Genomic DNA, 12,938 nt, shown 5'->3' on the forward strand with positions numbered 1-12,938 from the left:
GAAGAGAGGATGGAGGACTATGGGAGGGATGAAAACATCAGGAATAGATGAGAGGTGTTCCTACTATAGTTTTAGTGAAGCCCTAAATCTATTTTTTAAACGTTGTTTTCTCCCATCATTTTACACTCAGTTGAAAAAGTCATGGTTTGTCATTTTAAGTATGTTTGCTCAGTTACTGTTTCAAACATTTTAAAATGGTCTTTGAACCAGTAAGTAAACCAGTAAGAACAGAAGCGTAAAGTTAAACCACACAAAAACGCCAAGAGAAAAAGTTGTTACCTTTATTTAAAAAATACCAATAATACTGACAAATTTAAAAAGCAATTCACACTCATACAAAAAGTATTCATGTGTTCTCCAAAACCACTGTATATTAAACGTCAGCATTTTAATCATGTTTTGATTTACTAAAAATAGATGGTTTTTAGCCTAGTTATTTAAGCAACTGCAAAAATCAGTAAGACCAGCGTTGGGCATGTAATACAGTAGGACTGGCTGGCAGTCTAGAACAACATTCCCACACCTTGTCCTAGCTCCTGAACAGGTATCGGTTCATCCTTGAAAAACAGGACAAGAAGCTACTCGCCGCTTCACATAGTTAGATCTCTAAAAAGCTCTGAGGACTCGAGTCCTCCTCTTTCCATAGGAAGACCATTGCACTTGGAGCCCACCAAATAATGCTGAACAAATGTCCTGTAGCATTTTAAGGCTAAACTATTTGAGAAAATTGACTGCTATCTTTCAAATTATCAGTGTGGACAGAAGAGGTTTAGTTCTGATTAAAAAAGAAATCTAAATAACAAGGCTTTTTTGAAACCACACACAATAAAGGCTCAGACAATAGCAGTGCTCACTTTCACTTTTAGCTTAACTGGAACAGCCTGTGTCTGTTCACTCCACCAGCACAAATAGCAGCATCAAGATTTTCTAAAATTATTCTCATAGGGAAAGCAAATGTCATCAAGTCCCACTTCTTTTCACGCTCCAACTCCCGTAGTATTTGCCTTAACACAAAATCTATATATCTATCATTTGCTATATTGCCACAAGTTCATAGAGTGTCCCGTGCTGTCTAAAGCCAAAATACAGTGAGCAGGCAGCACTTCTGCACAACCCTGTCAACTGCCAAGCGTTCACTGCCAAGTGGCAGCAGTGATATTCCAAACACGGAAATAGCTGAAACTAAAGGAGTTATGGCACAATGGGCATCTTAACTTATAGCTACCGTTGGTCCTGAGGCTTCGAATCTTCCTCTGCCATACTGCAGCTGCAGAACATTCCAACGTCGACAGGCGGCTGGAGACATCAGGTCATATAGCGAGTAATAGCTCTCAGAGCATAAAGTAGTTCGGCTTGCATCCGAGCTTCTACCAGAAGCAAATTTACATGGACCTTCGGGAAAGAAAAGAAGTTACGCTTTAATGGCGTGCTCACAATAACGTACTCCAGTGAAAGGAAGTCCGTGGGGCTGTAGCTTTCGTGTTAGAGTTTGCAATAGCACTGGGGAGCACTTTGCGTTTCAGCTACCCAGATAACGAGTTCTATCTGTAAAGCTTGCCGAGGGAGGAAAGAGCGAACAAGCGCTGCATGAAGTATTGCAGCACAGTGCCGCAATGGCCACAGGGACGCTTCAGCAGGGCCAGGAAGGGGTTGTCGCCCTTCAGCAGACCAGCTGGTTTAGGTGGAAGAAACAGACAAGCTTTCAAGCACACAAGCCCTTCTTCAGCAGCAGACTATGCGCAGCTTGAAAATAATTGTTCAAATTTAGCTTAATTAAGTGAATCAATGAAAGGCAAAAGGGTGGTTGGTACCTGCAGCGCAGAGGGGGTTGTTAGCAAAGGAGGAGGTGATAAGGTCGTTTGCCCCTGTGGGACCGAGAGAAACACACAGGTAATTATCACCTGAACAACGTGGAGTGGTTAGCTGAGGTGAAGCACAAGAAAAATTGCAACATGCCATAAAACGATCATCTTTATTGAGACAGAGCTGTTCAGTAGCTACCGGAGGTAAGGATTGTAGTTCCCCAGCTCATTCCTCAATGTCTTTACTGTATTTCTTTGAGGATGAGATCAGCAACCGTGTGGGGGAGGGGGTGAAAAGTATTCTCTCACTGACAGCAGGTTGGCTGCGAGCTTGCTTTGGCATGTAACAGCTGTGTGTGGTTTCATTCGCATGATTTCCATGAGGATGGATGGTGATTGCATTCAGTGACACATACATGTACGATCCTTGGATTTTGATGGCTATGGAGATGCAAAGTTTTGGGCTTTAAAGAAGGATTTGTGTGCTTGAAAAGCTCGTCTCTATCAGTTAGTCTAACCAAAACAAACACATATAGTATTTTACTTGAACAACCTTAAATGATTGTAGTTATAGCACCCCTATTATAACTGGGTATCTCTAAACTATTTTCAGAAGGATTTTAGCAAGAAATAGAGCCTCTGATGATATGAACACTGGTTATGGCACATTTATGTTTCAGCACTGTATCAGCATTCATTTTAAGTGAGGCCTAGAAATACTTTTCCAAAGAAAAACTGGAGGATGTGAACTTGATGGAGTTAACAGCAAGAAATATTACTGGGAGGTGCAATTCAGACTATAACCCAGCAGCAGGACTTCAGGCTTTAACAGGAAGTAACTGCTTTGGGGCCATTCGCACTAAAAATGACCACAGGACTGCAAAGAGCAAGCAAGCTGCTCCGGGTCTGAGGCCAAGGGATGGATCTCGCGTGACTTCCCTGCCCCTCTGGGACAGAGGCAGTACCAACCGACAGCGGAGGAGAGAGCTGCCGTCAACGTGAAGCTGTACCATTTACATGTCTAACCTCCCCAGACAGTTCAGAGCTTGCGCAGCCCATGTCAGCTGTTCGCTAGCAAACATGCAGTAGGAAAAGAAAAATTATTTCAGCCTGGGAAGTACTACACCTCCTAACGAATTTACTGAATGCGAGCAGAGTCCCGGTAACGTCAGCTAAAGCTTAAATGCTAGCTGGGTAGCTGTGGCCGTTAGCAGGGCAAACAGATCTACTGCCCGTGTCCCTCAAGCACGCATGCCAACTGTACCTTCTCAGAGTGTTCAAACTGCCTCCAGAAGCTATCATACATTCTTTTTGTGGTCTTTTCAGGAGTGCAAACCACAGTCTTGATATAAACTTTAAAGCTGCGATCCAACAACTGATTAATTTCACCGTAGTCATAATCATCGTATCTGTTCGGATTTGAAAGAAAAACACTTTCATTTTCAAGAACCAGTTATTTCACTTGTATTGTTTGCAAGTTCCTATGGCAAAATAAATTATTGTGTGATTGGTACCACTACTGGCCCTTCCCCATAAATAAAAATATGTTTAAAAATACATCTGTGTTTGCGTTGTTAGCCAATGCTAGTAAGTCTGATGCATATAGAACAAAAGTAGTAAAACTGACCTTATTCCAAACATACAATGGATATAGTTCCAAATAGCTCGTCTTAGCATTGAGGTATCCACATCTTTGTGCATGGCCATTGTGTTGTAAGTCAGATTATAAGCAATATGAAACTTCTCATCAAGTAGTTGTCCCACATCTGGGTAAAGACGATTAACCAAGGAATAGCCATGGTCTTCCCAGGAATAATCCTTAGAAGAAGTGAAAATGCAGAATGGAGCATTTCAGAAATGAACTTGTGAAGGCCTACTGCTTTAATGCAATTTATCTCAGGGCAGATAATCCAGTGGGGAGGTGGGGGTTGTTCATTTGCTTGCATTAAGCCTTCTCGTCCACGGGGCAGTAAGTTACAGCACAGCAATTTCCGGGTTTGGTATTTGGCACAACAAACAGATTGCGCTCTAAGCCTCCTGAGAGCACCCCCCATCCTTGTTACCTGAACACGAAAGGTGGGCACGTGCATTCCATGTCTGGAGAAGTCTTTGTAACCATAGCTGGTATCCTCAAAGTGACGAGACACATCTCTTGTTGGTGCCGATTCTTCATCTTCTGTGAATTTCAAACAGAATTTCACACAATTTCAGTAAGAACAAACTGGAAGCGTGCTAGCGGAACTCTTACAGAAGAATGGGAGTCTCTGTGCTTTTTAAATAAACACACAGTTTCACTGGACTACCCATATTAAAATTCTTTGGTACAGCTCAGTGTGACTGCAACTATGGTTTTTAGAGGCAACTCCATGAAAACCACTCAGATTCTTTCTTACAGACAAACACCTTTTTCTCCCTTCTTTTATGTATCAGTCTTCACTCTATCTCCTAAGTCTAGGAGATACTTTGCTCCTAACTCAAGGGGTCTGTAAAAATGTCAAGGGAAAATGTGCTTTGGAATGGAGAGCTTATTAAAAAAGAGACCTCTAAGACTTCCATGCCAAGTTTATTTTAGAGGAAACTCTGTTGAAGAGCCCACAACAACCCTAAGCTTGTAACAGATTAATTATTATCCCACAGTCATCTGAAAAGTAATGTTTCATACACTTAAATATAGCTAAGTGTGTTAAGGACTTCTTTCTACAATGTCTTGTGAGATGTTTAAATCTCTTGTGAAACTTTTAAATCAAGAGAGAGATTCCATTTCTGTTGGAAATTTCTGTTAAGCATAATACTGGTCAGTGAGTGTTATGGTGCGTTTGAGAGAAGCCACAAATCTTGGCACTACTTTTCTTTTAAGTGTTACTGGAAGCAAACAAGGCACCCCTAATCTTGATCCCTTCAAAGAAATGGTAATGTTTTTGAGACATCTAATACTACTGCAAAAGGAAAAAAAGTGTTAAGTATTTCTTCAAGTGATTTGGAAAAGTCTAAATAAATATATATACACAGTACATCTGTTCTACCTGAAGAACACACGAACATGCTTTCTCTCTTCTCTCTTTCAAAACGTGTGGCCATCTCTTCTTGGCTGGCTTCCTCTTCATCTCTACACTCCTGTAGCTGCTTCATTTTCTCCATAAGAGCTTTAACTTCACAGACAGACTCTGTAGACTTGAAAAGGAGAGAAAAACACTTCATTTCCATGTAACAAGAACTGACAATGATGGCAGAAATCATCAAGCCAGAAAATTTAAACGCAAGCTATGTCCTTCATTTACATCTTTAAATACTGATTTTTTGAGGAAAACAGTTCTTGAAAGAAATCTGTACTGACCCAACAGTTCACATTTAGTCATCATCTTTTCTCAATTAGATCCCTGGTATTTTTAGCACATTTTAAGAATCACAACTTTTTGGAACAAGTGGTTCTCACACTAAAATTAATCTATCTTACTTAATCTAAATGTTTCACAACAGAAAAACATGGAGCTGTACAGAAATTCTGATAGAGGAAGTAACCACAATTTACTACCCAACTGTATTTTTCCCCTTCTCTGTTCACAGAGAAGAAACATGTTGAAGGAAAAAGGAAGAGTGAGTGTAAATGCAGATTTAATGAAGCCTCAAAGAAAAGCTAGTGCAAGATAATCTGATTTCACAAGAACTGTTTTAACACCACAACACGCTATTAATTCAATATCTGGTCTTGTAAAAATCCATCAGCGCAAAGCAAAATAAAGTTATCTTCAATTTACACAGTTCTGCCCCTTTCCTCTCTGCCTTTTGCAGTTTGCTCCTTCAGAGAACCAGCAAGCTCCATCAAACGAAATTTAAATGTCACCCACACCATTGCAGTAAAATCTCACAAGCAAGGAACCTGCTTTGAAAATACCCTATTATCACTGTTCTTAAACCAACGCCTAGTTCACATCATGCTTAGATGCAAGATAGAAGCAAGTACAGATCAGTGAGTGTAACTGCTGCAGCCAGGAAATACTGTTTTAGAGACAGAGTCAGAAAATTGTGAATGATCTGCTGTGTGATGTATCACATACACCTCAAGGCAACAAAGTCAAAGACTGGAACCAAAGGAAAAGCCAACTTTCCACTGCACCCACAAAAAAAAAGCATTCCTGGCCACTGCTGCTCAGGACACGTGTCATGAACTAGCTGAGGCCAGGAGTCGTCTCAGTTTGCCTATACGAATGACAAGAGACCAAAAAAAAAAAACCAACCAAAAAAAAAAACCTGAGAGATTGTATTTTTGTCTCTCCCTTCAGTAACCTCCCCCAGCTTACCGGTGTCATTTCAGCTTCTCCTAAATGTATCTTTTCAACTGGTTAGCCCTCATCTGGATTAGGCTAATCAATCCAGCTCTCACTGAACGAAAAGAGACAGGCATCCTCCGTGTATTAAGTTTACAAAGAAACTACTACTGTTGAAAGAGATTGTTTGTTCAGACGGATACTTACTGGAATACTTCCAGTTGGGCTGGCATGAATTTCATCCGCCCCGTGGTAACCATTTGTAATATCGCATATGCAATAGTTACTGACGGAAGGGGGCCTGAAGGTGTGACCACCTTCACAGTCGATCTCCGGGCTGATTCCACAACCAAACGTGAAGGAAGCAAGGGAGTGGTACTGTGTCAGGAGAACGACCGCGTGGATCAGCTCTGCCAGGGACCAGCTGTTCTCTTCAGTCTTCAAAAGTTGCTTTAAAAATAATGCAAGACAAAAATATTAATTTAAGTCACTCAAATAATCCCTCCTTAAGGCAGTTTATCAACACATTTCTTCACCAGATAAAATTATTTTTCCAAAGTCCATAATTGCTTCCTAACTCTCTGCTGCCATTAGTGTGCTCAGTGTCCTGTTACCAGGTTACCTGCCAGCCACAGACTCATGTGGTTAAGCCACACAGGAGATGACTTCTCTCCCCTCTCTGGCCCTCAGCTATTGAATCAGTTGGGGTTTCTATTTTGCACCATATGGTCTGTATTGAGGCCAGACCAACTTGCATTGAAATTTCACACCTCTGATGAAGATGCAACCACAACAGTCACATGTTTCTTCAACTGGTCTTTACAGTCTCAGAAAACCCTGGCAACTCCTTGCGGATCAGCTGTGTAAAAACCTGGCATCAGGGCCGGGCTCCCTCCATCTTGTCCTTGTGGGTGGAATGCTCTACATTTGACACGAAGCTTCAAACCCCAACTTCCCCTTCAGGCAGGAAAGTGTGGGAGGTTTGGGGCCTTCTGGCAGAGCGCGCACCCTCCCCCACAGCCCAGCGTCCTGCCTCCCAGCAAGACCTGCCACTGCCTCTCCACCCGGCAGACAGCGCCGAGAAAGTCCGGGCACCCACTTCCTTCTTGCTAAGGTAAAGAGAAGAGCAGAGGAGCAGGAGTTGCTTCAGCAACCACGGTCAGGCCCAGGGCAGGCGTGCCCCTGCTGTGAGAGCTGCCGTCGCTGCAAGCACGCTGCAAGTGCCCTCGAAGCTGGCTGATCCAGGCAGCCCTCAGAGGAGGGGGCAGCAGAAGCAGACGCTTGGTGCCTTGGTGCCGCAGCCCTGGCTGGCTTGTACCACCACCGCTCCCCTGGGCTGTCCTGCCAGCCTGCTCCCTCCAACCTGGCCTGAAAACCGAGCATCTGAATCAGCAGCAATTGAGACAAAAACGTGTGATGGGTGTTCTGCCTAACCTCTGGCAGCACCTCAGAAATGCTCAGGGGGTTCTGGCTACTGAAAGCACACGACTTACGGAAGCACATGCCTGAGCACATTGTCATCGCACTAACAGAATTCTGACATGACAACTCTGAAATGTCAGTGTGTTGTAAATTAAATTTGTTAGTCATTTAAGACCAGTTATCACCATGTTAGTTTTACAAGGGCAAAAGTGATATTGTATCATGCAGTATTCACAGTGATACAACGTTGAAATGAAAGTTAGTAACACAGAACACTTTCACCCTGTCTGGCTCTTAACCCTAACAATCTGTGATTGCATTACTAAAAAGCAAGGGTACATTCACATTACTCCCTGAAAGATTTACCTCGATATGTTCCTTGGTGATAAGCCAGGGTCTGTGAGCCAACATTTTGTTCAGTTCTCCTAAATTTTGCAGTTTTTGAGGTGCATTTTCCAGACCATTCAACCATTTAGGATCTCCACCGACATGAAGGAAGTCATTCACATGGAGGTTAACAAGGTAAGAGCACTGATGTCGTGCTGCAGCCTAGAAAGGAAAACACAATTGTGATACAGAAAACAATTACAGTAAGTTAGTGCTTTATGACAAATACCGTAAGTCATAATTTCCTCAAAATATTCAAGAATAAGACTTGCAGTGATCAAAGGCTGAACTACAAAAAATTGAGATTAACACATCAGCCTGTTTTGATTATTGTTCTCACAACATAAATATTCCTCATTCATATACATCACAACCATGCTGGCTACAGGTGCAACATGCCTACATCCAGGGAGAAGTACAGGCATAGATTTGTCGTATGTCCTGAAGCAAGTAATCCATACCGCAAAGTACTCTCCAGTGGGGAAGAAGCAAGGCTGCCTCTAGGTGAATCTTTACCAGCAAAAACAAAAGCAGGTTTTAGAATGCATACAGCAAGAGAGACTAAGAGCAACTTTGCAGCAAAGAATAGACCCAGTATCATTTCTTCAAACAGTAATACCTTCCCCATCAAATTAAGATACAGCCCAAAACTTTAATTCAACTTCAGCAAGCAAAGATCATTGAACTGGCAGATTGGAAATTATGAAATCAACTACTTCTGGCAGAAAACTTGCTTAGAATTCAGAGATTCAGAAACGGATGATGGGATGGACTATTGAGTTAGAGGGAGGTGTATTTGACAGGACACACACACAAACAAGCTTTCCTGAAAAACGGTTTCTGAGATACTAACGAAACCAAAAATAAACAATTGTCTTATTTTCATAACAGATTTTTTCCCCCTCTTTCTCAGAGTCCTACCGAAACTATGAACATAAAGTACTGGTCTTATGAAACAATTTGTAAACCAGACACAAACAAACCTACTCTGTTTTTCCCCTTAGCTCCTGATGAAATGCCTTTCCAACTAGAAACTGCAAAACACAGTAATAACTGCTATTAAACAAGACCAGAGACTGTTGCCAAAGTGGCTGTTTCTGCTTGCAGCTTTACGTTCCAGCATACCATTATCCCGATGTAGTGTCGGTAATGAAGCGGGAGTGGACCATCCATTTGCAGTAGATAGTGCTGAGTTTTTAGAAAGCTTTCAAGATACTGCGGGTGGAAAACCATCACCAAGGTAACATTGTCCAATCGGCCCAGTGTAGCAAAAGAATCTGCAAACAGTGTGTGCATCATGGCGTCTTCGTTTCCCACTTGAATTGTCTGATTGAACAGAAAGAGCAATTAGCAAAATAGTAAATATATTACCACAGCACCCAGAGGCCCCAGTGAAAGGAATTATATTATAAATCTATTAATGGCATTAAATCAATGCACATAAGGCAAGGCACATAAAATCCCTTTAACACCTTTCATTTAGGAGATCACAAGTGGTAATATCAGCAAAAGGAGATTTTTGGCTTTACACTTTTCTCTTGTACAACACTGATTTCTCATTTTTAACTGTCTCACCTTCACTTTCTTGAATGCCCCAAACTGATCTAACCTAGTTTATCGTAACAACAAAAAGCTAATTGAATAATCATTTCTAGTAAGGGAAAAAGAGGGAAAGAAGTAAAAAGCTAGCTAAGCTGACAAGAGAGAGAAATAAAAGGAAATTGAAACATAAGGCTCTAAAATAAACCACAGGCACATTACTAACTTTTCCTCTGCTCCAAATTCTCTTACCAGACGATCAGGAGAGAAGCACCAGAAATGCTCAGCCACAGCACTCTGAAGCTTCTCAGACTATTCAGAACGGTAGAGGCAGCTCAAGAAAAAGCAACCCCAGAGCAGGGGGGCAGGTGCCTTGTGGACCAGTAGGAACTTACATCCGGATGCTCACAAGGAAACAGACGCTCTGACAGAAAACAGTATTGGGTTTCTCTTATGCTAGATAGCAGTACAGGAGAGGTCATAACTATTCCAAAGGGCTCTCACTGCTTCTGTACACTAGAACTGTGGCCAAAGTCTCACCAGGACTGCATGTAATCACAACTGAAAATGTTTTGCAGCTCAGCAGCTGTCCTGAAACCAAATGTGGGTTACTACTCAAAGGGTGTTCCTTAAAAGCATAAAGTTCACTGTGTACTTGAAAACACTACCACACCTCCTTCTCGGGGATGAATCTGCTTGGTCCGTGTCCCAGTGGTCTAGGAATTCTTATTCCAAGTTCCTAGAAAATAAAATTACACCATCTCAGCATTTAGTTATAAACAGCTTTTTAGCTGTGGTTGCAACAAAGAAAAGAGTTCTCCGTCCAGAGCTGGGTTTATTTGGGTACTCATGGTACTCTTACACGGGTACTTTTACTAGTACCATTTGTACAAATGCAAATCATTTTTTTATACAAGTGCTTTATAATTAGCCACACTTGTTTACAGTGTACTGCCCCACTCCAGCAAGAAAAAATTCAACAACAAAGGCCCTGCCAACCGAAGAAAACACACACAAATTTATATGCGTGCACACACACTACAACCTGGTTCACAGAAAATTCTGCATAAAGCATATTTTGGCAGGGTGTCCAGGACAAGGAGTTCAGTACATAGCTGGCTGCTGTGTGGTTATGCCACTGATACAAAATGAGACTGATGTGTGTGTGCACATCCGCAGTACACCAGCACATAACACTCTCTGCATCTGTCAGGAAATGAAACAGCTGTAACCCTAATCAGTTTTCTTTTTGCCCAACCTCAAAGAGCTCTTAAACTGCTGAAAGTACCTGATCTACATTTGCATCTGCTTTCTTTTTAAGAAAGGATAAAAAGCTATTCATGTTTGGGAGGGAGGGAGGGGATTTTGCTCAATCAGAGCAGCAGCCGCCACATCCTTGCACACTTCTCTGGATATGTTGCCTTGCAGGTAAGAGGGAGGCTGGATACCCCTCCAGCAGTTCACTGCTTGCCCTCTCCCTCAGCTAGACGAAGCTTTCAGCCAGGCCTACGGTACCCTGGGCCCTTCGTGCAGCCAAGGAGCAAATTGCATAAAAGACTTGGGTGCATTTGTGTCCTGCCTGTGAAACCGTTCCCTTTGGAAGGCTGGGAGCCATGGGTTCAAGTGCAGCTTCTGTGTTTGGCATGGAGCAGCCCTCAGAGAAGGCACAGCAGGATCCATGGGGCATGTACCAAAGCAGGACACGGCCTCCCCTCACACGTTGACATGTGCCCACCTCCCCATCGCTACAGAGGCTCACTCCCTCAAGTGCGCAGCACTCGCTGCAAACCAGCTCTTCTGACGGGATTACTCCCCAGCCAGCAGCATGGCTTCCCCAGGAAAGATGGGAGCCCTGCCACCAGGTGCAGCTCCCAACGGGGCAGCTGATGGCAGGGTGCTCTTACAGATGGAGGGAGACCTGGGATTAAAGCCGGGGATGGAGCTGAGTACAAAACACTAGGCTATATATGAACTAATGGTTTGGGCTCCTTATCTGTTCCCTCTCCACCAGTGATCTTTTAAAACACATCCGTTGCCCCCATTCCACAGCCCAAACCACTCATTTTCTGATGATACCAACCCCATCCAGATTCTCAACTGGGTTTAGATGAATAAATACCATGTATTGAGCCAGTTCAGGCCACACAGAGCAGAGGGGCACCTTCAGCTAGTTTAGGCCTCAAGAACAAATGAAGCCCCTAAAAGCTGCCTGCCAAATGCAGCTTTTAACTTTGCTACATTTTCCCCACATAGATAAAGGCTGTTATAAACAAGCAATACTGGTCGCACTCACTTCTGCACTTTTTCTGTCTTTAGCTGAGGTTTCTATTTGCACGAGTTCATTGTACGAGAAGCAATTTTATTAATCAGTTACTGTTCCCTGAACTTTCCCCTAAGATTAAAAACCAGCTTCAGAGAGCTGGAAACAATCAGCGCAGGTCTAAGTCGGAACTACCAAAGCCCATCAGACCCTGACAGGCTCCTTAAATCCTAAGTCAGATGGCTTCATTTCTCAAGTCTTATTGGGATGAAGTGAGATCAAAGGGCAGCTCTTACCACTAGTCTTTTCACATTTTTCCTGGGACAGTAAAGTAGCTTTTTCCGGCTGAGGGTCCCAACATTCACAAACAAATTTTGCCTGTCAGCCAAGTCTCCAGCAATACCACTTGTAGGATGGAATTTATATCTTAAAAACACCCTCTCTCCTCAAAGCTCTAGCACAGCTTCTTATCTCGGCTACAACTACACTAGCAAATTAGAGAAACATCTTACATCCAAATGACAGCAAAAAAAGTCTGTACACATCATTTAACTTAGCAGATGTCTGCAGTTGTCTGCCAACTCAAGCACTCCAAGAGAAATACCTTGAAGTTTAATTCTCGAACAACTATGTTTCAGTCTTCCCCTTTCCCAGAACAGTTACAGGAAGAAAAAAAACCCCAAGATTTAAGAACCTGAGATCAGCAGGCTGCTAACATATTTTGCCTCACAGTCTAAAATACATCAGTATCAATACACTTCACATTTTTTTAACGCATGCAGATGTCAAAATACTATGATTACACTGCATGTAACAGCTTACATTACTTAAGTAGCCAAACCCTCCCTGCAAAATGGCTTAGGCTTTTTTTTGAGGATTGAGTAAGTTGCTTTGTTTTCCCTCACAAGAGAAAGCATCTCCCTGAAATCATGGCACCAGCCTAGTACTTGAGAAGCCTGGGTTCACATCACTCTTCTGACAGAGACGTTGCAAAGGATTTGTGAAGACGAGCCTCAGTTTCTCATCTGCAAAATGGGGGTAAATATGTTTCTTCCAGAGGATGCTGAGAACAGAAATAAGCTTGTTGTCATAAGGTGCATGTTTGCTTAGTCATGAGAGTTGTATAAATTCTGACCCATTAGAAAGCTTCTGAAAATTGTTATTCTTCAGTTACAAACTATGGCAGACCTTTTAAAAACTATTTCCCCCTCTTTTTCAGAAGCAGCATTTAATCGAGTTCTCCTAGTACTTGAGAAATAGCAG

At 42.5% G+C, this 12,938-nt stretch overlaps 1 protein-coding gene across 1 annotated transcript in view; it reads right to left on the reverse strand.

The window, feature by feature from the left end:
- Window positions 1-268: 268 nt before the first annotated feature.
- The window catches only part of SESN1 (sestrin 1), a 15,390-nt gene continuing 2,720 nt past the window's right edge, over window positions 269-12,938 (reverse strand). Inside the window, exons 2-10 of the mRNA XM_009584785.1 lie at window positions 10,089-10,154; window positions 9,002-9,202; window positions 7,856-8,038; window positions 6,275-6,517; window positions 4,826-4,973; window positions 3,866-3,978; window positions 3,430-3,620; window positions 3,067-3,211; window positions 269-1,392 (exon numbers count right to left, since the gene is read on the reverse strand). Of these exons, the coding sequence (XP_009583080.1) occupies window positions 1,306-1,392; window positions 3,067-3,211; window positions 3,430-3,620; window positions 3,866-3,978; window positions 4,826-4,973; window positions 6,275-6,517; window positions 7,856-8,038; window positions 9,002-9,202; window positions 10,089-10,154 (1,377 nt within the window). The 3' untranslated portion in view covers window positions 269-1,305. The remainder of the gene's footprint in view (window positions 1,393-3,066; window positions 3,212-3,429; window positions 3,621-3,865; window positions 3,979-4,825; window positions 4,974-6,274; window positions 6,518-7,855; window positions 8,039-9,001; window positions 9,203-10,088; window positions 10,155-12,938) is intronic.

This window comes from Fulmarus glacialis, unplaced genomic scaffold (assembly GCF_000690835.1).
Source record: "Fulmarus glacialis isolate BGI_N327 unplaced genomic scaffold, ASM69083v1 scaffold40019, whole genome shotgun sequence".
NCBI lineage: Eukaryota > Metazoa > Chordata > Aves > Procellariiformes > Procellariidae > Fulmarus > Fulmarus glacialis.